This window comes from Drosophila eugracilis, unplaced genomic scaffold, assembly GCF_018153835.1.
Source record: "Drosophila eugracilis isolate 14026-0451.02 unplaced genomic scaffold, ASM1815383v1 contig_1765, whole genome shotgun sequence".
NCBI classification, from domain to species: domain Eukaryota; kingdom Metazoa; phylum Arthropoda; class Insecta; order Diptera; family Drosophilidae; genus Drosophila; species Drosophila eugracilis.
In genome coordinates this window covers 2,302,042-2,327,851 of record NW_024572605.1, presented here as the reverse complement: position 1 = coordinate 2,327,851, position 25,810 = coordinate 2,302,042, and the positions used below count along the sequence as shown (strand labels likewise).

At 43.0% G+C, this 25,810-nt stretch overlaps 4 protein-coding genes across 7 annotated transcripts; 1 reads left to right on the top strand and 3 right to left on the bottom strand.

Annotated features, from left to right (window-relative positions):
• Positions 1-25,066, top strand: LOC108109154 (GTP-binding protein RAD). Of its 2 annotated transcripts, XM_017217571.2 has the most exons (10): positions 1-510; positions 7,634-8,121; positions 14,580-14,733; positions 16,115-16,231; positions 20,148-20,462; positions 20,524-20,612; positions 22,441-22,621; positions 22,746-22,879; positions 23,046-23,150; positions 23,858-25,066. In XM_017217571.2, the coding sequence occupies exons 2-10, from the start codon at positions 7,909-7,911 to the stop codon at positions 24,002-24,004; spliced, it is 1,455 nt and encodes a 484-aa protein (XP_017073060.1). In that variant the 5' UTR covers positions 1-510; positions 7,634-7,908; the 3' UTR covers positions 24,005-25,066. The 2 variants fall into 2 exon arrangements, with proteins under 2 accessions (XP_017073060.1, XP_017073061.1); XM_017217572.2 differs by lacking the exon at positions 23,046-23,150.
• LOC108109155 lies at positions 8,541-10,020 on the bottom strand. Its single transcript, XM_017217574.2, has one exon. It carries the CDS (start codon positions 9,988-9,990, stop codon positions 9,049-9,051), a length of 942 nt encoding a protein of 313 aa, XP_017073063.2. The 5' UTR covers positions 9,991-10,020; the 3' UTR covers positions 8,541-9,048.
• Positions 10,113-12,093, bottom strand: LOC108109156. Its single transcript, XM_017217575.2, has one exon. The coding sequence runs from the start codon at positions 11,434-11,436 to the stop codon at positions 10,456-10,458; it is 981 nt and encodes a 326-aa protein (XP_017073064.1). The 5' UTR covers positions 11,437-12,093; the 3' UTR covers positions 10,113-10,455.
• Positions 25,053-25,798, bottom strand: LOC108109157. 3 transcript variants are annotated; one of them, XM_017217578.2, is made up of 2 exons: positions 25,573-25,798; positions 25,053-25,450 (listed from the first exon to the last, which is right to left on the bottom strand). In XM_017217578.2, exons 1-2 carry the CDS (start codon positions 25,585-25,587, stop codon positions 25,187-25,189), a joined length of 279 nt encoding a protein of 92 aa, XP_017073067.1. In that variant the 5' UTR covers positions 25,588-25,798; the 3' UTR covers positions 25,053-25,186. The 3 variants fall into 3 exon arrangements, with proteins under 3 accessions (XP_017073067.1, XP_017073066.1, XP_017073065.1); XM_017217577.2 differs by having other exon boundaries at positions 25,053-25,507; positions 25,573-25,795; XM_017217576.2 differs by having other exon boundaries at positions 25,053-25,510; positions 25,573-25,787.
• Between the last annotated feature and the right edge of the window lie 12 nt (positions 25,799-25,810).

The window sequence follows — 25,810 nt, the reverse complement described above, 5'->3', positions numbered from 1 at the left end:
TCGCACGGATCGGATGTGAAAAGCGGTTGGAAAATCGCCAGGCGCCCAACGTACCGTTTCGACGTTTCGAATTAGAAAAACCCGCGTTTGGAAAACCCCAGAGTACGAAAATAATCTAAATAATAATATTATATACTGACTACAGCCAAGGCATCTGTGTATTTGCGTTTGAAACGCCCGAGTTTTATGGTGGAAAATACCTAGAAAAATAGAGAGAAAATATTATGTGCGTTTCGGTTTCGGCTTCACTTCACATTATCTAAAAATAACGGAAAACAAGGAAAAAGAAAGTGAACAAGTGCAAAAAATTATCCGGCTATATATAAAGTGGGCCGTCCCGCTGGTTTTTTTATACAAAATTATCGATCAAATACATAAGTAGTGCCCCCAGCCTAGACAGCATAAGCCGCGCTGGATGGATGTTCGGGTTTGGTGACCAGCCGAAAGCGAGGACTCCTGAAATTTGCTACCTGGAGGGGTTAGTCAGAGGTGCCAACAGCCGAACTAAAGGTTTGTTTTGATTAATTAAATTGCCTAATTGCAATGTCGTGACCCAAATAGATATTTAACCAAAAAAAAAAAAAGAAACACTCAAGTGGCAACTTTTGTCCTCCTCCGGCGAAAGTGTCGTGTGCCTTGGCACTTTTCGCGTTTCCGGCAGCGGTTCGATTTGTTTACCTTAGACCCAGCAGTTCCCATTTCCTTTCCCCATTTTCCACAACTTTTTTCGGTACAGGATAATCGGGCATCGTAAAAAAAAGGGAAAACAGAAATCACTCATACGCCACGTTGCCCAGTGCGTTAAATATTCAACGCCCAGAAGTCAGCAGCCTCCGCAGCATCCATCGGATCCATTGGTTTTCATACAAAATGTAGCCGCAAACACACACCCGCATTCGGATGGATGGTTGGAAACGGAGACAAGGACTGCTTTTATGGCAAATCAAATTAACAACTAATTCCATTAGAGTTTGAGCAAGAGAACAGCCACCACTAATTGGCAATGAGGGAGGAGGAGGAGTCGTATCTGGGCATAGCCATAGCCAAATTCGTGGCTCTTGGGCGCAATGGATTGGCCAGATTGTTCTGGCCCCTGGGCCAAAAATATTCCAAATTCAATTAAAAGCTGCACCGACTACATCGACCAGAACAGTAAGTGGCGAGCCTGGGAACAAAGCTGAGATCCTGAAAGCATTTCGGCCTGCACCTGGCATCAGGAACATCAGAGGCAAAAACCCGTGACTATGCCAGTCGCATACAGCAAAAGGTTGAACTCGGTTTTCGGCCAGGTCGCGGCATTGTCCACCACCCACTGGCCACCCTCAACCCACCACTTAGCCTCCGAAAATGTTGTCGCCCCTGTCATTGCTCTTTGGACTTTTTACGCCCGGGGAAGCTATGAACATGACAGGTCCGTGTTCCTCGCACTGCACTGGGGGAAAGGTGTTGCCTTTGATGGGGAACACAATCATTAATTGCCTACATGAGCTAAGAAATTCTTAAAAAAACATGCAATAATATAATTAAAGCAGATAAAAATGGGCACTTAGTGAGTTTCATATAGAAAATCACAGTCTTTCCCTTTAGATTACTTTTTATATGACATTTCAGTTTAAAACTCCATCAATATATCTTTAATTTATATAATCTATCTAGTTTTTCCCTGTGCACAACTCCCATTTTAGTTCAACAGAAAAAACGTGACTGGGCCCTGTGCCAGTCAGTGACAATTGGGCAGGAAACTGGAGTGGGGGCCAAGTGGCCGGGCTGGCAGTGAAGTGGGACACATTTCCGCTGCATAACTCCTCCTCAGGCAGACACAACTAACGAAAATATTTATGCACACACTTAAAATGCTTCCAGCAACCGAAAGCAACTCAAACCCAGACCCAGACCAAACAGACAAACAAACAGCAGTTCAAATGCGAATAAATTCCTGACTGGCTTAACTTTTTATCCATTTTTCTATGTATTTCCCTGGCGGCAGCTCCTTCCCTTCTCCTTACCCAGCTCACTTTGATGGACACAGGGTGTTCTTCCTGCTGGATCTGTCCTTTTTCCAACCTCCGGGGAGCATAATTGCAGCTGTCTGGGTCAGCAATGTCCATGCAAACAGAATGGCATAAAGAGTTTGAAAATCAGATAGATGGATAGCTAAGAAGGAACTTGCAATTGATTCCAGGCGACCAGTTCCGCAGGGAAATCGATGGAGTGGAAGGAAAATTATGCTAGTTAAAAGGTTGGTCAATTTTGATTCGATCTTGATAGGGCAAAATGATGAGAGATTAACTATTTCCAACCTCTTAGAACTTTAACTTGAATTACATCTTTTGGGCAACGGATAGCTCCTAAAAATATGTCCTTTTCTGAGTTATTTGGGACTACCCCTTCTCGATTTTCCACTTTCAAAAGCATTTCTCAGTTGGCTTAGCAGATTTAACAAAAGAAGTGGAATTCCCCGAACGGCCAAACTGGGAAAATCGAATTGCCATAATAAAATCGAACAAAGCACGGGACAGGAATGCGAGCATGTGAAATCAAATGCAAACCAATTAGGGGACACCAAGAAAAGAAGAAAAGGAAAGTCGTAAACTTCCTCAATTTATTTCCAGACCAAAGTGCCGTTCAACAGATACCTAAGGACATTCCCCGATAGTTAATTATGACACACACATCAAAGAGGCTTGCCGCGGGCCTTATTTATCCTATCGCAAACTAAATGAAGTGAATTTTTGTGTAAACATCTTCGCCGGCGGCCCGACTCTTGGCTTGATTTGAATCCAAATTGAGAATAACAAGCCATTACGAGGCCCCCAAAGAATGCCACTTGAAGTAAACAGCAGGCAGCAGCCGAAGGTGGAATAAACACAACCTGGTACACCCACATACTTACACACCCGCCTCCACATGTGTCATAATCACCGTAGAAGACGTCGAGTTTAAACTAAACAGACAGGGATTCGTGGATGGCAGAAGTGGCAAGATGGCACGATGGCACGAAGGCAGGAGAAATCCAGCGGAGGAGACAGAACATTAAGCGGCATAATCTGCCCTTGAGCTTCATTTTGCCCAACGATTTGGAAAATCTTTGCAGCAAAATAAATTCCCGAACAGATTTTGCTCATTCTCGCCGCTTGCCCTGCCTTTAGCCTGCAATCCCTGTTTATATTTGGGATCCTCATCGATTTATTGAACATTAAACACGAAATCAAAGGCAAGCGGGAGAGATTGTTTGGCCACTTAGGCAATGAAAACAAAATAAATACCCATTCTGGCCATAAATTAATGTCAAACAGTTTGAAAATCTTTGGATAGTGTCAAGTGACTGCCTCGCTGGTGAACTGAAAACTGAAAACAAATAAAAATCGGCTGATGATCTCCCGGCGTGAAGGAATTTCATCATGATTTTTTAAATGTTCTTTTTGTGTTTTAGTCATAAAAATTCTTTGGTCGCTCGGTCCCCACTGTCAGAGCCAAATGCTGGATAATTTATTTAATCATTCAAATTTGTTTTCATCTGAGCGGAGAGGAAAATAAAACAGCTCCGAGCTAATAACACGCTGTCCCATTAGAGCAAAACCAACGACAACGTGGCGTATGCGCAATAAAAACTTTTTGCTTTTATTTAGCTCATTTGCGTTGACAAGCTGCCAGCTGAAGATGATAATAATGGAGCTCTGCTTTAGCTATAGAGCTTGTCTAAAATCCGAGCAAGAAAGTGCTCCCAGTGGCTTAGGATTAATGTCGCCAATCAGCACTAAGAAATAATGAGGAAGGCGTTGGGAAAAAGTCAACTTGTGACCCAACCCAACACGACCCCGACCTTTGAGACAACTTGGCAACCTGTGGACCCATTGAAATTAATTTTGCAGCAACAGGTGTTGGCCATGAAAATAAGCAAATGCCTAGGCTGTGAGATGAGGCTCAAAGGGAAACATTAAACAAACGCTGCTGCGAACATCGGATGACAACGACACGAGCTGCCACACGGATAACAACATGGACACTGACTCGGACAAGGACGTGGACGTGTTGAAGGAAGCCGCTGACAGGCCAAACCAACTCCCACACAAAGGAGGCGTGGCCCAGGGTCATCGTTGAACAAGATGAAAACGAACGTTTCCTGGAAAAAAAAATAATATAAACATTAGCAGGCAGAAAGGAAAGTATTTAAGAGCTGCCTTTAATATGCCTTGAAATAGAATATTTCCAGTTAAGTAAGCCAAGTTTTGACTTTGAAAGAGCTAATAGAAGAGCTTAGTATTCGTATATAAAAAAAGTTTAATATTTTTTAGGTTTTTTGGGGGTTTTGATGATGACAGTTTCCATACAAATTGTGTCTACAAATTGTAAACTAACAAAATTTCAGCTTTGAAAAGTAGAAAATAAAATCAAATGCTATCCTTTATTTGTTTTTATCTTTAGAACCAGTACAAATATTAACTTTTGCCGCAAATCAATTTAACAGATACTTTTTTATATTCCCGAAATAATTGTATTTATTTAGCTTATAATAAACTTAAACATTTAAAACCAATTCACTCTCGACCGCAATCAGCTTCCATTTAAATCAATTCTGTTTGCAGTTCCGCTCAACTGCTCTTGATTGTTTCACCTTCTTTTCACCCCTTTTTTGTATTCAGGTGGCAGTCCAACCTTGAACCATCCAGTCTCTCACATAACAACCCCCCCCATATACAGTCAAGTTCCATTCAGGATTCACTGGGCCATACACGCGGTATCTGTTGACACTTTATCGGGGACTTTTTTGCTGCTGCGTGCGAGGGGCGTGATATCGGTGGGCCAACGCAACGCACTTTTGGGCCTTATTTCTGCGATAGCTTAAGTTGCCTGGAACCGGGCACAGCTGTCATCATCTGTCCACATCGATGGGTGGTGGCCTGATTAACCGCGGGCGGACCAAAAAAAAAAAAACTGAAGCGAAAATATTTATGTTAATAACTAAGCAACAGGCCATGTGATAACGAGGGAGCGAAAAAGTTGGCCGACTCATATCAGGCCATAAAGGCAAATGACCACCGACCCACGCCACGAATATGGCCCAGAATTCCGGCCAAAGTCTATAAACATAAAAATGAAAATTAATAGCAAAGTCCAGGCCAGGGCGACAAGCTTTAAAGGCTAGTCCTGGCACTGTGGCTGCTCCACCTCCTCCTCCATCCGGCGGCCAATTAGGAGGACACACACGCACTAGGGGCTCTTACCAATGTTGTTGTTAGCCAGGACAGCCTGCGGCATCAATTGAATGCAAACAAGGCAAGGAGGCAGATCCTTTTCCTAACAAAGGAGCCTTCGACGACGTTGATGACGGCGACGACTTCATCGTCATGTGGCCAGGAGTTTCATGCACGACTGAATGGGTCAGCAGCTGAAATCATCCCAGGGCACCCATTTCGCTTTTCCCTTTTTCGTGTGTCCTCGTAATGCATCGCTGGATTCTCGGTTTAGGTGGCAAATCAAGCGTAAAGTCGCACAGAAAAGTTCTCTCAACCCTTTAAGCGTGTTTTAGTCAACGAGTCCAACCTCCCCTCAAGCTGGATTTTCCCTGTTTGCCAAATATAAATAAAACTTTACTTTATTAAAGTCTAAAATATCTATTTAATGTTTAAAGAGTCCATTTCTTCCTTTAAGAATACTTTCACTTGCTGCAAAGGCTTGTAAAAATCTCCAAATTTTCTTATAAGAAATCCCGCTTTTTTCTCAGTGCCGCGGCCTGCTTATCTCAAGCTGTCGACGCATATGCTGCCGCGTGAAAAACATTTTCAAGTTTATGTATTTATTCTCCCCCTTTCTTCCCCTTTGTCCTTTGCATTATTTACTTGGCAAGAGGACTTGGCCCGAATCTTTTGTTCTTCTGAGCACGAAAAAAGGGTGGCTCGTTTTTAATTATTTATGTTTTAATCACTCGCACAAGTTAATTACCCAGCAGGGAGACCTTAAGGCACTCGGATGAACGCGGCCAAAAACTGCAAGTTCATCAAGTTGGCTTGTCGGGAACAGAAAGTGGAAAGTGTCCTGGCTGCACTTAAGTGCAGGCGCGGATGAAAAGATAGCGAGAGCGTAATTCGATTACAGGACCAGGCAGGGGCAGGCGCGGGCAAATGGAATAGGAATAGGATGCCCCGCCAGGTCGAGCGGCTAATGATGCATGTCTAAGGAGCGAACAGGATGCCTAAGTAGATTACCAATATGTTTTGATTGGCCCGCTGGCTCTGCTCCGCAGGCTTCTTAGCTGCCACTCCAAAACTCTGCCATCGCCAGTCGGGAAAATTCAATTTCAGTTGCCTTGGCTTAAGGCCAGTTGGGAAATGGATTTCATTTCGCCCTCGCGGAAAGCCCCGGGATCTCTCCCGTTGCAAATGGCAATTAGTGTCCATTAGAAACGCAGCTTGCAGGTTAAATTTGCCATTTAACTTTTACGAGCTCTTTAAGAGCTCTTTTTTGCGCAATCCCAGACGAACGTTTTCACATTTCCCAGCTTTTATTTACGTCCCAATTGTGAAACGTTCTTCTCCTTTGGAAACCATACGAAAGAGTTCAACATGCCACGCCAGTGGCAAGTGCTACAAACTGAAGCCGATATTGGGAAATGTATTTTTAGACCCTGGGAATTACGTGATTATCGGACTCTTCAGATCTTCGCAACAAGATCAAGTGAATCCAAACACAATTTGTTATGAAAGTGAATGGTCTGAGGGGATATTTTGGGAATCTTTCAGCAAGAACTTCGAATATGAATCTGTTTCTTTATTTTTTAAAGGGAAACGGAAATAAAAGGAAAGTTTTTAAATTAAGGAAAGATTTTACAGATTTTACAGAAAGATTTTATCAGCAACTTGAGGTAATGTGAGGTGGAACAATCTCAAGAAAAGGTTTAAAAAGCTGTTCAAAAATAACCATTTCGAGAGGCTAAGATGCTGGCTGCTGACTTCGATAATAAATTTAATAAAATATCCCCATAAATAATAAAATAAATAAAAAACAAACTCAAGCCCAATAGAAACCAAAATCCCTTATCAACCATTTTAGTAATCCAATCAAAATAGAGAAAACCAAACCCATGCATAACCAAAACACATAACAGTCACCTCAAACCTTACACAAGCTCGATGGAAACCACAATTCCCAAAGGCTTTGCCCCTTTGAATAGATTTCGAGTTTGCTTGTTGCAATTTGTCGCTTTCGGGGTGTCCACTGAAAATGCGAATGGGCTCTGGCCAACTACTGCCAGAGCTGACCCAGTTTCTGTTCTGAGAGAGACGCGTGAGGCACGTTTAAAAATAAATCGAAAGTGGTCGGGGTTGGAGAAACAAACAGAGGAATTTTATGTTTAATGGCTGCTGGCGAAATGAAAAATCACACAGCAAATTATGTTGCATGTTGTTACAAATACAATCTTGTATAGTAGAACGCAGATGAAATTCGCTTTTCGTTGCTCACTTTTGCTTTTCGAAAATATATTTCTTTGGGTTATTTCTGTAAAAAAAAAAAAAAAAAAAACTTGGTCACGTCACAACCGAAAATATTCGAGAAAAAGTGTAATTTTGATTTGAGAAATTCATTTAAATGTTTTCTGCATTCGTTTCTTTTGCTTGCCACGATTTATTTGCAGAGTGCACCACAAACAAAAAGTCACACACCATCCAAAACTCAGATTATGAATTATGCAACAAAGCATCCACAGCAGTAAAATAGAGCAACTAGAACCACAGCACGAACTGCTTAATGCACACAAGTAGAATCCCCTAGACTTGGCCAAACACTCGTTTCGGAGACCACCAGACCACTATCAGCCGCAGACCAGAAGTCACCCAAAAATTTCCCAGGAGGGACCATTCGGCGAACAAAGGAGACTGAGACCGATACCGAAAACCGAGACCATTCGCCATGGTGGACGACATCTCCCCGATGCATCATCGCATGCAGAAGAAGACGAGGAGCGCCTCTATTTGTGCCACAGGTGCTAGCATCGAGACGGTCATCCATGGGATGCCCGGCGCCTCTGGCAGTGCCACACCCGAGGGCGGTACACCCGGTTACCGTCGACGCCGGCCGGCCACGCGCTCCCAGAGCGCCCGCATCACCTCCGGCGCCAGATCGGTGAGTACACTGCGTATACGTAATGCGCTTGGAAAGCAGCCATGCGGCACAAATTTAGCTTTAGCATTTGCATCTGCCCGTCGTCACTGGCAAAAGTTGCTTATTTATTTATAGCTTATAGTTTATAGTTTTCATTAAATGCACGTTTTTTACTATAAATAAGCGGCGAACGTCGACATTTAGTCCATTTGCCAGACACGCACATGCAAGAAGCCTGTTCTGCGATATTAGAATGTCATCTTTAATTTGCGAAAGCACTTTGGCAAATCAGAATATTATTTATTAGGTGAGCAAATGGTTTGTATGGTATCGAACTTGGAGCGTATGGACTCCATCATTACCCTTCAGCAAAACTCTTCCTAATTACTAAATCTTAAATAAACTTAAAACACGTTAAAAAAAAATAGCCAACAAACAAGTTAAGTGCTTTTAAATTGTATTTTTTTATATTCAACAACAAATTTATTAACCTTAAGATTTAACTTGAAGTCTTTGCAATCCTTAAATCTCGATTTCAACTTACTCGGAAACAATTTTTGAAGAGATCCACTTGATTGAAATGAAAACTTTAGTTTGCTTTTAATTAAGCCTCTTTGAGTACCAAATGTGCCCAGTGGGAAGTCTCTCGAAATCGAATTTGTTTGGATGCCGCACCGACTGCAAAAACATCTCCAAAATCACTTTGAAGTGCAGTAAGCAACTCTTGCAACTTGCGTGCAGCAAATATCCAAAGGGCAGGGGGGGGATAACTTTGCTGCACTTCCGCAGACATTTCCGAGAAACCGAGAACGCAATCACGTGCTTTTCGGTTGGTTAATTGCCTGATTACTATTTACTATTTAAGTTTGCCTAATTCAGACTTATGCAGCCAGAGACGAGAGATCCTACACCTTGATGGCGTACAACAGCCGTTTGGACAGAGACCGCTCACTGCGAGACCGCACACTTTCCGTAGAAGGTTCTTGATTCAACTCCCGACTGGTACGGGCGGCCGTCCCTCTCGCTGCGAGTGCTGACGATGGACCCTTTACGTTCTGTTGCAATGCATCCCTGCTTCGGAGTCTCGACTTCGTCATTAGCCATCTGGGCACAACGCCTGGCACACCGCTTCTTCTTGGCCTGTGTAATATAGGTCTGCCCCCTTAACTTCACATTACACTCGTACGGCGGACACTTGGCCGGCACTCGCAGGCACTTGCAGTAGGTCATGTTGTGCAAAAAATACTCATCGAAGTCCTCGTTGGGGGCCAATAGCTTCTGGTAGTACAACATGCTATCCAAGTCCATAGGGTCCAACAGCTGGGCAGCACAGTCCAGCTGGAGGTGACTACTGTAGAAGTACGCGAAGAGCTCTTCCACCAAGTCTATGAAGAACTTGATCGGCTTGTGTAAACCGTCGCCCTGGATAAACGCACTCTTCTCATGCAGATCCAACTTGGCACACTCCCGCCGGAACATCAGGACATAAGGACGCAAGGTTTGTAGGGCCCAAATCTGGTTGTTATTGGATCTGTCAATCACCTGGTAGTGCAGGTAGAACTTCTGGATTAGCGCGTCCTCCGACTCAATTTCGTAGGTATTGGGGCACAAGCAGCTGGTGTCCACCTGCATGTTGATCTGGTGGCGGTGGATGAGCTGGCTTAGCGTCTGGGCAGCGATCCGCTGCAGCGCAAGCTCCTTCTGGTAGCTATCGAAGTAACCGCGGTACTTTTCCTCAATAGTCAGCAGCCGCTTGACCACCGCCTTCTCTATGCCTTCCAAGGTGTTTAGCTTAACGATCGCCAAACGAGCAACGCTGTCAGTCACCGTGGAGCGTGACAAGAAGCTCTGGCTTACCATGAGATGAAACAGTCGATCGCGCATTTCCATTTTAAGGTGTTGTTTTCGGTGTGTTGTTTAAAAACTATTCTAAATACTATGGCAACTAGATTTCATGTTTCTGATATCAGGAAATGATGAAGAGAATATTATAGGACGGATTCAGCGGACTGCAGATGAGCCACCACAGTTTTGAATTTTGAATTCTTCAATCACGTTTCTTAACAATCTGAATCGAAAACTAGCTTATATGTTAATTGATTTTCGGAATAAGTCAGCCATCTAGTTAACAAGTTGTAAGTTTGAAATCCCCTAGAAAGTAGTGAAAGAAAGGGAGATGAATTCTGGGTAGATAATTCAATTTGGATCTGTTTATTTCTCTTACAAAGAGTTAGCTCTCGTAAAATGTAAAGATAAAAATTCATGAAAAATTTTTAAATAAATTTTAACCATTGGCTTTGATTTTTCGAGCCAGACTCCGTTAGAAGTTGGTGCACATTGCTCCGCAGAAATCAATTACTCTAGGCTCCGGAAAAGTGGATTCTTACGAGCCATTTCATTGCCGAGGGTAATGAAGGTCAGTTGACCCGAGTATGATTCCAAGTTCGATTGTTGAATCACATTTATTGTATCCAAATCGCTTGGATTACGGCCACTACTAATCGACGGAGGATCCACTTTATGGCTTTCCCAATTTGGCGTGGCCATCTTGTCGCGACGCCTTGCACACCGCTTCTTCCTGGCCTGGACAATGAAAGTGGCGCTTTTGTCTGCCATCTCCTCTGGCTCTTCAAACGAAGGGCACTTCGGCGGAGTCCGAAGGCATTTACAGAAGCTTATGTTGTACAAAAAGTAATCATCGAAGTCTTCGTTGGGGGCCACCAGTTTTTGATAGTGCTTTAGGCTTTCCAAGTCTAAAGGATCCAATAGGCGGGCAGCACAGTCCAGCTGGAGGTGACTGCTATAAAAGTATGCGAAGAGCACTTCCACCAAGTCCATGAAGAACTTGAACGGCTTGTGAAAGGCGTCGCCCAAGATAAGAAGACTCTCCGAATCCATATTCAACCGACCGGATGCGCGCCGGAAGTTAAGGACAAATGAACGCATGCGGTCGATGTCCCTACGCTGGCTCTTGTTAGAACAGCTGATCACCTGGTAGTGCATGTAATACTTATTGATGATCACCTCCTCCGACTCGAACTCGTAGGTTTGCGGACTAAAGCTTTGGATCTCCATCTGCGTGACAATCTTGTAACGCTGGATTATCTTGTTTAAGGTATCTGCTGCAATCCTCTGCAGTTCCAGCTCCTTCCGATTTGAGTGGAAGTAAATGCGGAACTGCTCCTCGACCGCCAGCAGAGCCTTAATCGCCGGTCGTTCTGTTCTATCGAAATCGTCCAAATTGATGATCGCTAACTTGGCCATGCTCTCGGTCACAGTGGATCGCGATATACACGAGCTGGCTAACATTTGGGACAGGCGATAGCGCAAAGACATTTTTGTTATTTGTTATTGTTTCTTCGGTGTATTGCCTCGAATAGTCAGTGAAAAACCAGAATAACTACTACTGAATGAAGTTCTATAAGGGGCTGACTTGGATTGCTTCTTTCAGAAAGCTCACTCTTAAATACCAAAGACCACAGTATCTGCTGGATAGAAATATATGGCATATTTTTTACACATTTATTTTCAATCTCCACCACCACCTGCCAGAAATCTAAAGTCGCTGACGTCTCCAATTCAATTGATTCGTCTCCTATCTGTCCGGGAAGCTGTGAAGTTGGAACGCTTGCAGTGTGGCGTGTGAATTGAGTTACATCGTGGCCAAATTCAATTTCTTTGGACGGGTCTTTCAGACAAAAGGCATCCGCCACGTGGCGGCATACGTTGCGTATGAGCTCTCCCGCCAACTGGATTCCAGCTCCCTGCTAGCAGCTTCTGTCACTGAATATCCTTCGCTGGTGAATCCCCCTTTTTTGCGCTTCTGCTGGCGACATTATTAGTAAGCAAACGAGGCAACAAAAAGCAGCCCTTCGCTCATGCATCGTGCTAAAAATGTCGTTCTCATCGCCTGCGATGCGCCCCAAGCTGGTAATTTATATAGGAAAAGTTTCCAAGACACACACATGCTCCCTCGTTTTTTGGGGGCGGCATGTAGTCTGTGGGCGTGGCCGTAATGAGTTCACAGCTAAGCAAGTGAGAAGTCAGCATGTGAGGGCTTCGACTATTGAATACCGCACGTTGCCTACTTTCCGGCATGTAAATAAATTTAGGACTTGATCTGCATGCATTTTAAAGGTAATATCAAATTTAGGTAGAATCCTACTTCCTTTGCTCAAACACACATAGTACTTATCCCCCTATTACTACGGGGTATCAAGAGCGAAGAAGAAGTGCTGAAATGACTTTTGTTTATGAACAAGGAGGACGAAGGATACAATCGGCAGGAGCAAAGAAGTAAACTTTGAGTGTTCAGTGCGATGATGTCCCGTTGTCGATAAGTCGCAGGCACTTTTCATCTGCAGACGCAAAAAGTTTAATGAGAAGATGCCACAACAACAACAACAACAACAACAACATCGTTGACAACAACAACGAGCTCAATAAAGCCGCATTGTAAAGCTATTTTCGTTTTGCACGGCATTCTGTGGGCCAAAGTCAGACGTATTCTATGCAAATGCTTGACAAAAACCAACAAATAAGTGAGCCAGACAGACGACAGCCACGGATAGGAAAATATTTTGCGATTTTCGACACAAAAGTTTCAGCACAAGAAGACAAATTGCAGTCAGTGTGCAGGCTAAGGATATTGCAAAATTTCAAGCAGCAGAAAGGATACTATTTTTTGTGCAGTCCTTAATGAGAAAACATATCCACACATGGCTTAAAAGATTAAAGTTTTGAAAGATTTTCTTACCAAAACCATAATAGGATCTTCTCTAAAAACGTCTGACTATTATTAGTTAAGAGAAGACTTTTTATCTCAATTTATATATTATAAAAATCCTTAAAGCTCATTCGAAATAACGAATTTTAATTGTTTAAACGTAAAAGCCGTTCCCCTGACTGGCACATTAAGAAAATAAATTATCAGTGCTGCCCCAGAGGACTAATTGGGGATTAAGCGGGTACAAATTGAAGACTCAGCCAGGGGACATTCCACGGAGCACCGCATGGTCAATGAACTAACGCCAGGAAGCAATTAATTTCCGAAGCGAGATGGCGAAATGGCAAGGAGGGTCCATCTGCCGACCACTGCATCCGGACGGATCAGATGTGTGTGTGTGTCCGTACGGCCGTAATATTTGATTAAGCCAGCAAAGTAGACCATGCAAACATTGGGCCAAGAAAGAAGAGCAATTACTGGTCACGAGAGCCCATGAAATGCCTGGATAAATGCACACACACACATATGAACGAGTATCCCGGCTAAAATCGTAGGTATGTGTGAGCTGTAAAAAGCGCAAAAGAACGGCCACTAAATAAACAAGGAACGTTTACACTGACAGCTCGCCTAATGGCCCCCACTTTCCCTTCTCGGCTCCTTCCTGCGGATTTGGCGGCTTTGCCGAGCTCTCCGACTGACCAGAAACTCAACGTGCCCCAAATCCGTGGCCACTTGACAGCCGACGCCACGTAGCAAACGCTTCCGGCGTGCTGTTTGCCAGCGATGAGGAAACCTAATGTTGGGACAGTGGCGGAATTTGTAGAGCCTTAGGGGGATTTTTCTTTCTGATTAACAATATGAACAGATTGTTTGGTTATAAAAACTGGTTACAGATATTCGAACTTAAGGGAAAAATAATCTCACAATCTAATTGCCAATTATTTGGTAACCTACAAAATGTACTCCAGCGCAAGCCATTAATACCAACAGCTTAATCGGCATAACTTAATAATTTCGAATTACCAAGTAATTGGTATCAAGACCAGCAAACACCCACATCATTTCGTTCAACCTCGCCCCTGTTTTTGGGCCAAGGAAAACGGAAGCGGCTAACAAAGTTGGCAGTTTTGCATGCGGCTATAAATATCGCCCTCACACTGGACCAAGGAAACTGAAACTGAACAAGAAGCTTACATCGCCGGGACAGGTGCTGAAATTAGTTTTCGCCCGTCGTCGTCGTCAGCAGGATTCCAATGGAACACCGCAAACTGAGGCGGCGTGACAGGCACTTGGACGTGGCTTGAGGGACTTGGACAGGGAACACACCACCTCGTCCTCGTTTTTGTCCTTCCGAACAGGAAACTTTTGCGGCGGACGAAACAAGCGGCGGTGCTGATTGCATTTGAAGTGGCCGAGGCGTTTAACCTTGACATTTAGTGGGAAATCCCTTGAGCTGCTCTGATCACAGAGGAGCCCTTCCCGCGAGGCCAAGTCAGCCGATAAATTATGCCATTGGCGAGTACCAGCCAACTGCTGGTGGGCGTCTGTTTTTCCAAAGGACAAACAAATGCAATTTGATTTGTGTGCTGGCTTGATTGGTCTGCAACCGAGAAATGCAATTTAATTTCTCTCTCAATCGGCAAGGGCGAATCCTGCGCCAGTCCATAAATCACAGCGATTGCCTTGCTCTGAGATGGATAGATGGATGGATAGTTGAGTTCCCGGACTTAAAGACACTTTTCCCCATTTGCAGGTCCGCCAGAAGACGAAGGCACAGCAGCAGCAGCAGCAACAGCAACACACGCTCCAGGAGACCCGGAGCTACTGCACCAGTGAGCCCCGGCTGAGCGAGACGGAGACGCCTCCGCAGCGCCGTAAGCTATCGCAGCGGAGGCCACAGCCTCACGGTGAGTAAATTACGGGCGGAGATAAGCACCCACAGTTGCGGTGAATGAAATAGAAGTAAGGAAATGTTAGGAAAGGCCATCACAAACTATAAATAGTGAGGAAAAAATGAATATCTAGGAAAGAATATCTCCTTCTTAAAGGGCTGTTTTCTTATCTTTGTTTTAGACCAAGAAATGAAAACTGATTTTCCTTTGGGCAAACGTGAAAACACATCTCGAAGTTTGCTTTAAAGAGTATGAAAATGTGAAGCAAGAGAAAGAAACTCTGTCTTTCTGGCCAAAAAGTGCTTTTAATCTGAGCTAGTTCTTAAATTCATGTTTCGGTCAACTCAGTTTTTCAAGTACTCTTTATTTTCCTATACTTTGCTTACTACTTTTCCTTTAATCTTTATCCGATTTTTCGGCCAGTTCACTAGAATTTCAACCGCACTTGTACATAAGTTAGTTGAAGTTGTGGGTTTTAATGGCCGGATGGAGCCATCAAAGTGGCAAAACAACGGCAACAAATTAGCCAAGTGCCGAGCCTGATCTTTTATGCGGCATAAACTAAGCTCTCAGCCAAATTGCTCGCCGCACGAGAGCGGCGGCGATGTAAAATTGACCATAAATGTGTTGGCCTTCTTCCTATTTTAGGAGGTGGAGGCGAAGGGCCGCAGGACTTTAAGGCGAGGTGTTAAAGCTGAAACTGTTGGACTGTTGGTTGGAGTACCGGGAAATGGTAGTTTCATTCGGCCCTTTGTTAAGTACTCTCCAATAATGTTGATTCAATTAAACGTTGGACGTTCGATGAACTTAACCATTGACCCAGTTTATCCAGCAGCAAGTGTGCAACGTGTGCGGCACTTCCCTCTGTCAACTCGACACGGCGAAACCATTAAAGCTGTCCAAATGTCAGCCAGCTGGAGCAGGGAATACTGAATACTGAATACTGAATACAGAATCAATAATGCACAACTGGCGGGGGAAACATTTAGCCGAAGGGTTATTCGCATATTTATCTACGGTTTTTTTTGTGCAAATGTTTATTCATGAATTCGAATGATTCTTTTCCTTGTTTTTTTAGTAGGAAATTGCGGTGCAAATAATGGATACAAATTGAGGGAATATATTTAATTTAAAAATAGTTTACCGTTGCATTTTTTATTAATTATTATATATTGTTTAATAAATACATTGCAGCTTAGTCATCTTTCTGAACTTTTCAAACTATCATAGAAGGGATTTTAACAATTTCGGGTTAGAACGTAATCATGATTAATAAATCCTTCTGCCACTTTAATGCAGCTATAAATTATTCATAGTTCGGTGGTTTCTGGTTGTTCTTAATCCCTAATGCAATTTAAATTAATCTCTTTCAATTTGTCCCTTCCTCATCTAACAGCACACAGAAAGTCAAACGCCTTCCTGGACGTGCCCACCATGAACATGCATCACCTGCGCGTCAACGATGAGGAGGAGGACTTGGACCGATTGCGCACTTTCAGCGCCTCCAAAGGAGGTGAGTAGACTTGAGGGCTTCACGGACAACAGTCCCACAAAAGACCACAGAAGAGCATTTATTAATTTCAAAATTGAAAGTCAACAAAGCCCTTGGGCCAGATGACAGGGATTACACATCTTAACAATGCGGGCATGGGCTGGCGGGGATTGGACAACGGACAACGGGCATAACTGGGATCAGGAACATCATCTCGGGGACACACGATACACCATGCGGCATAAAATTATAGTTTCGTTCCGGGGCACGCAGCTCAGCAATCCTTATTGAAATCTTAAAAGGCTGTTACCCGAAGATGTTAAGGAGATATCAGTGGCACTAAATGCCACTCCGCATAGAATATGAATACCCAAAGGCACACACTCGCATAAACATATATGCAAACACACACACACACACTCCCACAACCACATAGCCCTGTGAAGTTTTCCCATTATGTGTGCGTTTTTTCCTCCTTTTATATTCTACATTTGTGTCACGTTATTGTTACACATACGCACTGTGTGCCATCTCGTCCCTTACCAACTACAGTGTCAGCCAGGACTGTAAGACACTTAGTCGAAAGTTTGGCATTTAGCAGATGATATCTTGCCGGTTAGGAAAGTTGAAACAATTTCAAGAGTTTTGGATTCAATTAAGATCGATTATCCAGTTTACCTGCTTGGCAGAGTTAACTTGCATAACACTCTTATTGCCTTTCATCAGAGTCAACCAATCGTGATTAATTCGGTGACTAAACTTTGATAAGCTTTCTACAGCTAGTCAAAGCCAAGGAGATATCAATTTATCACTTAAAAAACTCAAGAAATGGTCTGAAAAGTTGAAATTATAGATCTTCGGATTCGGTGCTGGCATTTCTATATCTATGTTTTTCAATTTAAGTTATATACTGCCGATCCTTACCATCTTCCTCCGCAGTTGGGGGCGTTTGCATGCACAAATGCATGACAGACCTTAAGTACGTGTTTAAGCCCACCCGTAACAGCTCCGAACACGGAACACAGACTGCAGACTACGGAATACGGTACACGGAGTACGGAGCACTTGAGCAGACATGACAGCAAACAGACGACAAGCCTGCGTATTAACAGCACGAGGTGTCATAACTTAGTCATGAAGGAGGAGCCGGAACCATTTGACATAGACAGTCGAGGATGGGAATATGCTATGTATGATAAGCAAAACTAGGCGGAAAGTAGTTGGGGATACATCTATATACACTTGAAAATAATAGAAGTGCTTTTACCTGAGGAGCTCTTCAATTTTTGACATTACTGTACTAGTTTCTAAATTTTTTTTCTCTGGCGAAGAGTCAGCATATCATAAATATATTCTGCTATCAGAAAAGTATCCGATTCTTACCCCTTTTGTAGCTGTGTATCCTTTAAGACCTTGCTTAAAAATGCATGTGACATCAAAGGGTATCCAAAGTTAGTGGGTTAGTTATAGCTTAAACTGGGGATGAGCACCGGCTAGGGACACGTTCTCGAGCACACTGCATATTAAAATTCAATGAAGTGCCTGTGTTTGCTCAACTAAATTGCTTTCAAATACAAGTTGCTTGTCGGTTTGGAGAGGAAGTGGCAGCTTTGTTTTGCGGTTATGTCTTGCCAGGAGTCATGTGCGTCCATTTAATTAAACTTAATTCGCTCAAGATGCTGGCAAAACAAAAGAGCCCTCCTAAAAAATAGGAAGCCAGACCGAGGCTATCGATCAATTACGTTTACGGTCGGCACGAGTGGGAAATTTAAAATGAGCTGGCGAAAAACTGACAGGCCGACATTGATTCGAATATGTTTGGAGGATGGTGTGTGATTAATTGAAATGCCCAAGCGGGTGTCAGTCATCATCGATGGCAGCCACTGAATGAGTTTTCTCTTTCCATATACATAAATACATTTCCACCAACCACGACCAGACAATGCACACAAGTGTCTGCCCGGATTGTCCTGTGGGCCTGAATCGAATCGTAATTGAATGATGCGCCAGAGGGGGCTATATATTTACCATATATGTTGGCATTTTTCCTGATTATTTCAAGCGTTTTCGGCAAACGCGGCTAAACATTCGATTGGTATTTATAGAAGTGGGTTTATTTAGCATAAACAAAGAGCGCCTAACCTTGAGGGCGGTTAATCATATCTCAAAAGTGGCAGCATATGCGTAATCTCGTGCCACACTCGCCCCGCCGTAAATCAATCGGCAAATAAAATTTTCAATTTATTTGCTTAAACAGTTATTCTTTGAGCAAACAAACATGCCAATACGTTGATTCTCGGAGATGGAATGGAAAGTGCTAAGCCAACATCAAAGACGAGTGAGATGAAAACATTTGTTTGAAGAATGGCCGAGAAAGATGTGAAAAAGTTCTGCAATTACTCCAGAGATTAGTCAGTTTCAATTATAGAAAATGTCTAAAAATAAACATGAACATTGCACACACATGTACCATACCAAAAAAATTGTTAGAATTGCGAAAATTTCACGAAACTAAATCGCAGTATTTATTGCCGCCCGTTTGCACCTATTCCAAATGAATTGTTTCCCACACGAGCAGACCTCGTTATACCCATTTCCCTCCAAAAAAGAAAACTAAATATGGCCACCCAAAATGGTTTTATGGCTTTCCAATGATGACGGCCCATCCATATACAAGCCATAAAGGGGGGAACTCGCCCCCTTGTGTGTTCAAATGTAAATGTTTAGAACGGTTTTGGCAATTAAATCAATTTTCGCAATTAATGACCGCTGATGAAAAGCTAACGAATCTATGATGTACATCCACATACATCTATATGGTATATAACCCGTAGACCCGTTTATTTCGCGCGACTGCAAAATGGAATAAGGCAGGCCATAAATCTATTTATGACATTTCAAATGTGCACAACATATACTTACATAAACTGAACAAATCGGACAGCGACATGTGTAGATATATATATAGCAGCAGTCGAACAGGAATTGCAGATTGATACATATATAGTATGTATGTACATCAGCCGGCCTAGGGGATTATAAATGACAACGGCCGCGGGTTGTAAAAAGGCTCTTGACTCCTCGTCTTCGTTGGGTAATACCTTTTCGGTCGGCCATTGTCCGTCTACTGGGAATGGAAAAATGGTTCAGGGAGATCTACAGATTATAACCAGATTTATTCTGCTTTTGTTGGTCAATCAACTTGTTATGCCCTCGGCAGTGTTATTAAATTATGTGTGCGGCTTGGCCCCAGCTAAGCAGCTGGTCCATCACACAAATGTGTTGCGCCGAATTCAATTAATTTATGTAATATTTAAGTTTGAAATTCGTTATTATCACTACCCTATCAATATACTAAGTAATAAAAAGCTTTCTTCCCAACCCATTTCCCGGATCAACGGAAGGGGGTAAAATAACCATTACGCCTTGTCCCACATAAATTTCGATGGCTTTTAAATGGCTTTAATATTGTATAAAGACCATATAAAATGCCTCAGAAAATTCATATAAATACTCAGTGTATATGCTAATTATAATGTAAATATTCGGCATTTATTTGGCGCAAAAATGCAGGAACTTTTGCTTAAATTTTTGACCGAAAAATGGGATTTTCTAAATGTTGGCAGGGAAACCCAGACAGACAGGTCAGGGGCGGAGCAGTAGAAGGGTGGGTCATGGCAGCCCAGATGCGAAACACAAAAGACAGATTAACTATTGTTGATGTTGCCCTTGCGGCAGGAAACTGTAATTTCAGCGGGTTCTACGTGGCGTATGCGCAACGAGTCGTTGATTCGCCCCACGTTGCACATACGCCGCGTGTGGCAGGTTGACTAACAAAAGTTTCGCACATGCAGTTGGAATACGAAAACGGGTGACGTTTTTTCATGATTGAGTTTTTGACAACTCTCGACTGATTTTTTTGCCTTTTCCCCTACAGGTATCATTAATCGAGGTGACTCGTTCCGCCGCCGCCGCTCGAGGAGCAACAGCCTGGCTCCATCGAGTCCCATGCACACGCGAAATGGTGTGGGCGGCCTGGGGGGCGTAACTGGAGGTGGGAGTAGCCTGGGACTGAGATGTGGTTACAATGGCGGCAGCAGCAGCAACGGATTCGGAAATGCCGCTCCCCAGGAGAATCATCAGCCGGTGGAATTCTATCGCGTGGAAATGCTGGGATCGGCAGGTGTGGGCAAACAGGCTCTGATTTCCCAGTTTCGCACATCGGACTGCATCAATGCCTACGATGGACCTGGTTAGACTGCCTCCACTATGATTCATCAGAAATTTTAAGCCAATAGCCGACTTTTTTTCAGAATGCGATGAGGCCGAGCAGAACGTCTCAATCATCTTGAATGGGACCGAGTCGGAGCTGAAGTTCCTCACTGGCAATCCGGAGAGCAAGGTAAATCATTTGTCAAGGGACACAGCTTTGCCTATTTGTGTTTGTAATTGTCGTTAAATATTTCACCATTAACTGGCCTCTGACCACAGCAGAACAAGCGGCTTTATGCCCGAGGTGCTGGCTGTCAGCAAGACAAATGAGCTTGTCCTGGCCGCCTGGCCACTGAGATTTGCCCGGGGGAAAGGCGAGTGATTTGCCAACCGGGCGAGCATAAATTGCACAAAGTGAATTAATTACAGATGCAAAATGAGTTCGTGAAATACGAGAGGTGGTCCACACCACCCACCATAACAAAGACGCAGAGCTCCGTAACTCGGAACTCGGAACTCGGAACTCGTAACTCTGCAGAAACTCTGAAAACGAAAACTTTTGCTGATAGCTGGCTGAGAACTGCGGTTAATTATGGCAAAGTGCATGGAATGCTGGAGGCTGCCTGGAAATCATTTAAGGAATTCATTTAAAATCCTGCCAGACGGGCGCCGCCTGCAAGCAAAGCGATTTGCAACCGTCGGCAAAAAAAAAAAAAAAAAAAAGAAGGAAAAGCTGAAAGCGGGAGGAAAGTCAAATATAAATACAACAATATGAGCCACTGTGCAATCGAAATGCCAAATTGCTGGACGATTGCCAAATGGCCAACGGGCCGTTTGCCGCCGCCTTTTGAGGGTGGCAAACAATACAAATGAACACGATAATGATAATTATAATCGCCGATGACGATTCCGTTGATGGTGATGGCGATGGCGATGGCGATGGCTATGACGACGTAGACGAGGACAAACAAAAGGAAATGGATACAATTTATCCATTCGGGAATGTGACACAAGATTCAAGCGAATTAAAGCTAAGGCGCTCGTGCATGTTGCCCAAAAGTTGTGGAAAAGCAAATAATAAATTGCTTAAGGTTTGACCTTAAGCCTCCGCCAATCCCGAGCACCTTGGAGCCAAGTGCCAAGTGCCAAGTCCCAAATTTACAAATGTCGGATGTGCTTGGCGTGGCTTTATGAGCCACGGAATCGGAAGCCAACACCCCGGGCAAGAATAAAACCTGCCGACGTCACCGCAGACAAAGCGTATTTGCTCAAAGATTGGACAGGTGACATACCTCAAGAAACCGAAAACCTCTTCTGACTTTCACTTTCGCCAAGAATTATCGATTTCCAGTTTCTACTTTTGTCAACACTTTGTTTAAATGAATTCAATGTATTAAATGTGCAACATAACTTGAATTGTTAGCTAATGAAGTACAACCATCATTGGGAAACTTCAGACTTTACAATTACTTTTACAAATTCAAATAAAGAATGAATCAAATTGAAACTAAAACCCAACATACCGCAATCTGTATACAACCTTAAATGCTAATGAATAAACGCATTCGCACCTTAAAAATAAGGAAAATTCGAAGGAGCCGGACGATAGAGCTGTCCCGCTGACCTGTTCCTGTTAATGTATGGGCCAGATAAATGAACATCATTAAAAGTCTGGGCAAGTCGGAAACTTTTTCCCTTCGCTCGCCACGTTATTGCGATGCCAAGTGGCCATAATTTTAATTTTTACGAGCGTAAAATGCAAAAGTACCGCGTAACAAAAGGAAGCCGGGATGGAAAAGTGGGTTGTCCTGAGTAGAGTTGAGGTGGATGGATGCTCGACTTTTCGCTCAACGCCTGCACTTGACGGTGCGCAGTTAAGAACTTTTAATTTCGCCTCCACTGGGCTGCAATAAAACACGGCATTAAATACTTTCGGCAGTCACGAAAGCCCAGAATGTTGTAAACTTGTTGAGTTCCGTGTTTCAATTGGGCCGTTTGTTGTTTGTTGTTTGTTGCAGGACGAACTGGAGCAGGCGGATGCCTTTCTAGTGGTCTACTCCTGCATTGACAAGGAGTCCTTCACGCGGGCCAAACAGATTCTATCACGACTACAGGACATGGACCTTCTGCGCCACCGCCCCACCATCCTCGTGGCCAACAAAATTGATTTGGCCCGCTCACGCGCCGTTTCCGCCCAGGGTGAGTATTGCAATTAGCCGTGGCCGCTGCCAAGTCGCTGCATTCATTTGCATCGTCAATTAAGTGGCGTGACCGGACCGTATCCTAATCCAAATCCTCCGCATTCTGCTCCTCCAACCCGTAGATGGCAAATGTCTGGCCTGCACGTTCGGAGCCAAGTTTATCGAGGTCTCCGTGGGCATCAATCACAACTGTGACGAGCTCCTGGCGGGCACGCTCACCCAGATTCGGTTGAAGAAGGATCAGAACCAGCTTCAGGTATGTTAAATCTCCCCAAATAACCATGGGCAAAAACCCCTTTAGGTCTAGCTCTAGCTCTTTGTAGCTTTAGTTTGCCGTAACAGTTAGCTGGCTAGCTAGTTGTCCTCCCATCTATCTCTGTTTTTGGTGTTTTGTAATCAATGTCAATCGATCGCTTTCGCAGCTTAATCCGAAAAAATCAAAAGATAAAAGCAAATTTAAAGAAAACACAAACGTAGAGACTGTAGAAACTGATAAATGTCTGACTGATATTAAAGCCGGCGAAGGGGTAAGTAAAACTGTACGTACCCCCGAACAGAAACCCACTTCAACCTAAACCTACCTCCTGTTCGGACTGAATTTAATCAATGTTTGATGTGTTCTTTTGAAACCCTACCCCTTTCTGAGTAAAGCATGATAGAAATAACGATGTTAAAAGTTAAGTCCCTTCCCTTTGGATTTCACTTAAAAACTGTCTAAAAGTATGCTATAATCGGTATACTGCATATTTCAGGAATATTTTAAGAGATTTCAAAGAGATTTTATTAGGAATCCCTTTAAAACCCTTAAAAACTAGGCTGTAGCTCCCTGTTTATGTATGGTTGGATTGTATTATATAAGGTTACCTCCCCATTCCGGCCCCCTGATATCTTGCCAAAACAAGTTCTGCCAACAAGAAAATGTGTCAAGTGTCCAAAAGTACAGAAACTATGGCAAGCACACTGCCAAAAGTGTTTTGTTTGTTTGTTTGTTGTTTATCATCCTGTGCCCACTCCCAGAATTCGCACAAAGAACATGAAAAATGCAAACTTCAATTGGCGCCCCAAATGGAATAACTGTATTGCAGGGCCATAAAAATGCAGTTGAATAGAGAGCCAAATGTATATAAACCGAAGCATAAAGCCCAGCCTGTCTCCCCCATCCATTTACAAATTTATATTTTATTTTTTTGGAAAAGAGTAAATTTGATTTATCTGAAGTTTAACCGGATTTCAGGGACCGAGGGATGCCAATTCGCCGCCGCACTGGTACAAAAGCCGCAGTGTGATGCTGGCCAGCATGAAGGCCCGCCAGATGCTCACCTGGATCCTGGGCAAGGAGGACTCCAAGTTCAAGCACTGCGAGAACCTGCAAGTGCTTTAAACAAAAATCAACCAAATCTATAAGTCTATATTCTTAGCGACTAAGTGTGTCGATATGTGAATATGTGTATAACAACCGGCAGGAGCTGGCGGGAAGCTTTATATCTAAGTGCTACCAGATGGGCTCATCTAATATGTAAACAGGTTTCGACGGTTCGAATCTCTCCAATCCGCCTGTAAACAACCATTTGCATACTTACGAGTGTGTGCCACCAGCTATTTGTAATGTCTAACGTGTAAGCCTGATAATCAAAAATTAAATCAAATTTAATGTAAAACATAGGGACATAACGCTAGCAGCGGCTATGTGTACGAGCAACTTAATGGAACCAAGCGAAAGGAGCAAAACCAAAAATACTAACTAAACTTAACTAAACTAAACTAAACAGAGAACAACACTACTTATGTACTTAACTAGCAACTTTAGTAACTTTTCTAAGCCAAGAGCAAGTAGGGGAATATTTTTCTTAAGCTGGCTAGCGGCTTAACTATTTACAAGGAAAAATAAAAAGGTGTGCAAAATGTTTCCATCAAACAAAATATATATATATTAACCCAAGGCGAAGGATTTTCATAAAAGATTTATATAAAATGAATGTATGTATATCAGAATGCCGCACTTTGTTATTTTCATTTTCTGCAGCTAAGGGAAGTCTTACAGGGTCTTTAGTCAACAGTTAGTTAGCTGCCTAGTAAGAATGCAAAATATGAATATATATTTAACCCTCGATGAGTGTCCATCATATGTTTATATTGTAGAATTAGAATTCAATATTCTTTGTGTCTTCCTTAGTCAAATATGTATGTGAGTGCGTCGGTGTGTTTATATTAGGGATCCTTCCAAAATAGTGCAATGCAAGGAATTCAAGTGTCATCCACAAGCCTTCATGTAAATGTGCTCAATGTGGAAACATGAAAAAACTACAATAATACCCTTAACTCTAGTGAGAAATATATATATAGATTGATGTGTACATATGCTTAATCACGTGTGGATATTTGCAAAGCGCCTAGGCTCTACAATAAAAAATTAATAAAATATTTAAATGTTTAACAATATAAATTAGTTTGGTTTTATTTCTTAGGTGTCTAGTTTTGTATAAAAATATCAATGGCATATGATCAGTATTTAGGTAATGGAGATGAGAATGCTTAAAACTATATAGTTAGTTTAGTTAGTCCGTTAACCAAACTGCTGCTGGGGATTCTTCACCTTGACCACTTGGGATCGGTAACGGAAGAGAGGTCGGAAAACATTGATCTCGGCGAGGTCCATGTCATCAGCCGTCTCCTCATAGGCCAGCTCATCTAGAGCTCTCCGCAATCTGTTTAAAGTTCTTTCGTACGTGTAGAGGTTTTCGAGTGCTTCACTGGAAGCAAAGGATAGCTTTCCCTGTTCCTTGGTGTCTCTTAGTCTTGGGATCTGTTTCGCTGAAGTAATTCGCTCCTGAGGATAACCGAATACCAGCGTAAAGCAAAGCAAGCAAGCAACCAGTTGTAGGATCTTCTATACCAATTCATTATAAATATTATCTTATTAAACCCTTTAAAGTTTTTAGCTAAGCTTACCTTATTGTATTGCATTTTGTTGGTATTTTATCGGAGCTTTTATACTATTACTTGATTTTAGCTTAACTGCAAATTGCCAAGTGTGGCTTCACTTGGCTGGGTCTCGGAATTTATACAACTGGCAAAGTGTTTTTACGCGCTGTGATTAGCACCTGGAATTGTTCTTGTTTCTCGCCATGGTTTTCACATTGCAGTCGGAGGAAATTAGCGTATTAGTGCCGAAAACTAGAGCATTTTC

Excerpts from the sequence above, each read along its gene's own strand:
- LOC108109154 (XM_017217571.2), top strand. The coding sequence starts at position 7,909 with ATGGTGGACGACATCTCCCCGATGCATCATCGCATGCAGAAGAAGACG. Across the intron at positions 14,734-16,114 it reads GCGGAGGCCACAGCCTCACG|CACACAGAAAGTCAAACGCC; the intron begins GTGAGTAAATTA and ends CTCATCTAACAG. Across the intron at positions 20,463-20,523 it reads CAATGCCTACGATGGACCTG|AATGCGATGAGGCCGAGCAG; the intron begins GTTAGACTGCCT and ends ACTTTTTTTCAG.
- LOC108109155 (XM_017217574.2), bottom strand. The coding sequence starts at position 9,990 with ATGGAAATGCGCGATCGACTGTTTCATCTCATGGTAAGCCAGAGCTTC.
- LOC108109156 (XM_017217575.2), bottom strand. The coding sequence starts at position 11,436 with ATGTCTTTGCGCTATCGCCTGTCCCAAATGTTAGCCAGCTCGTGTATA.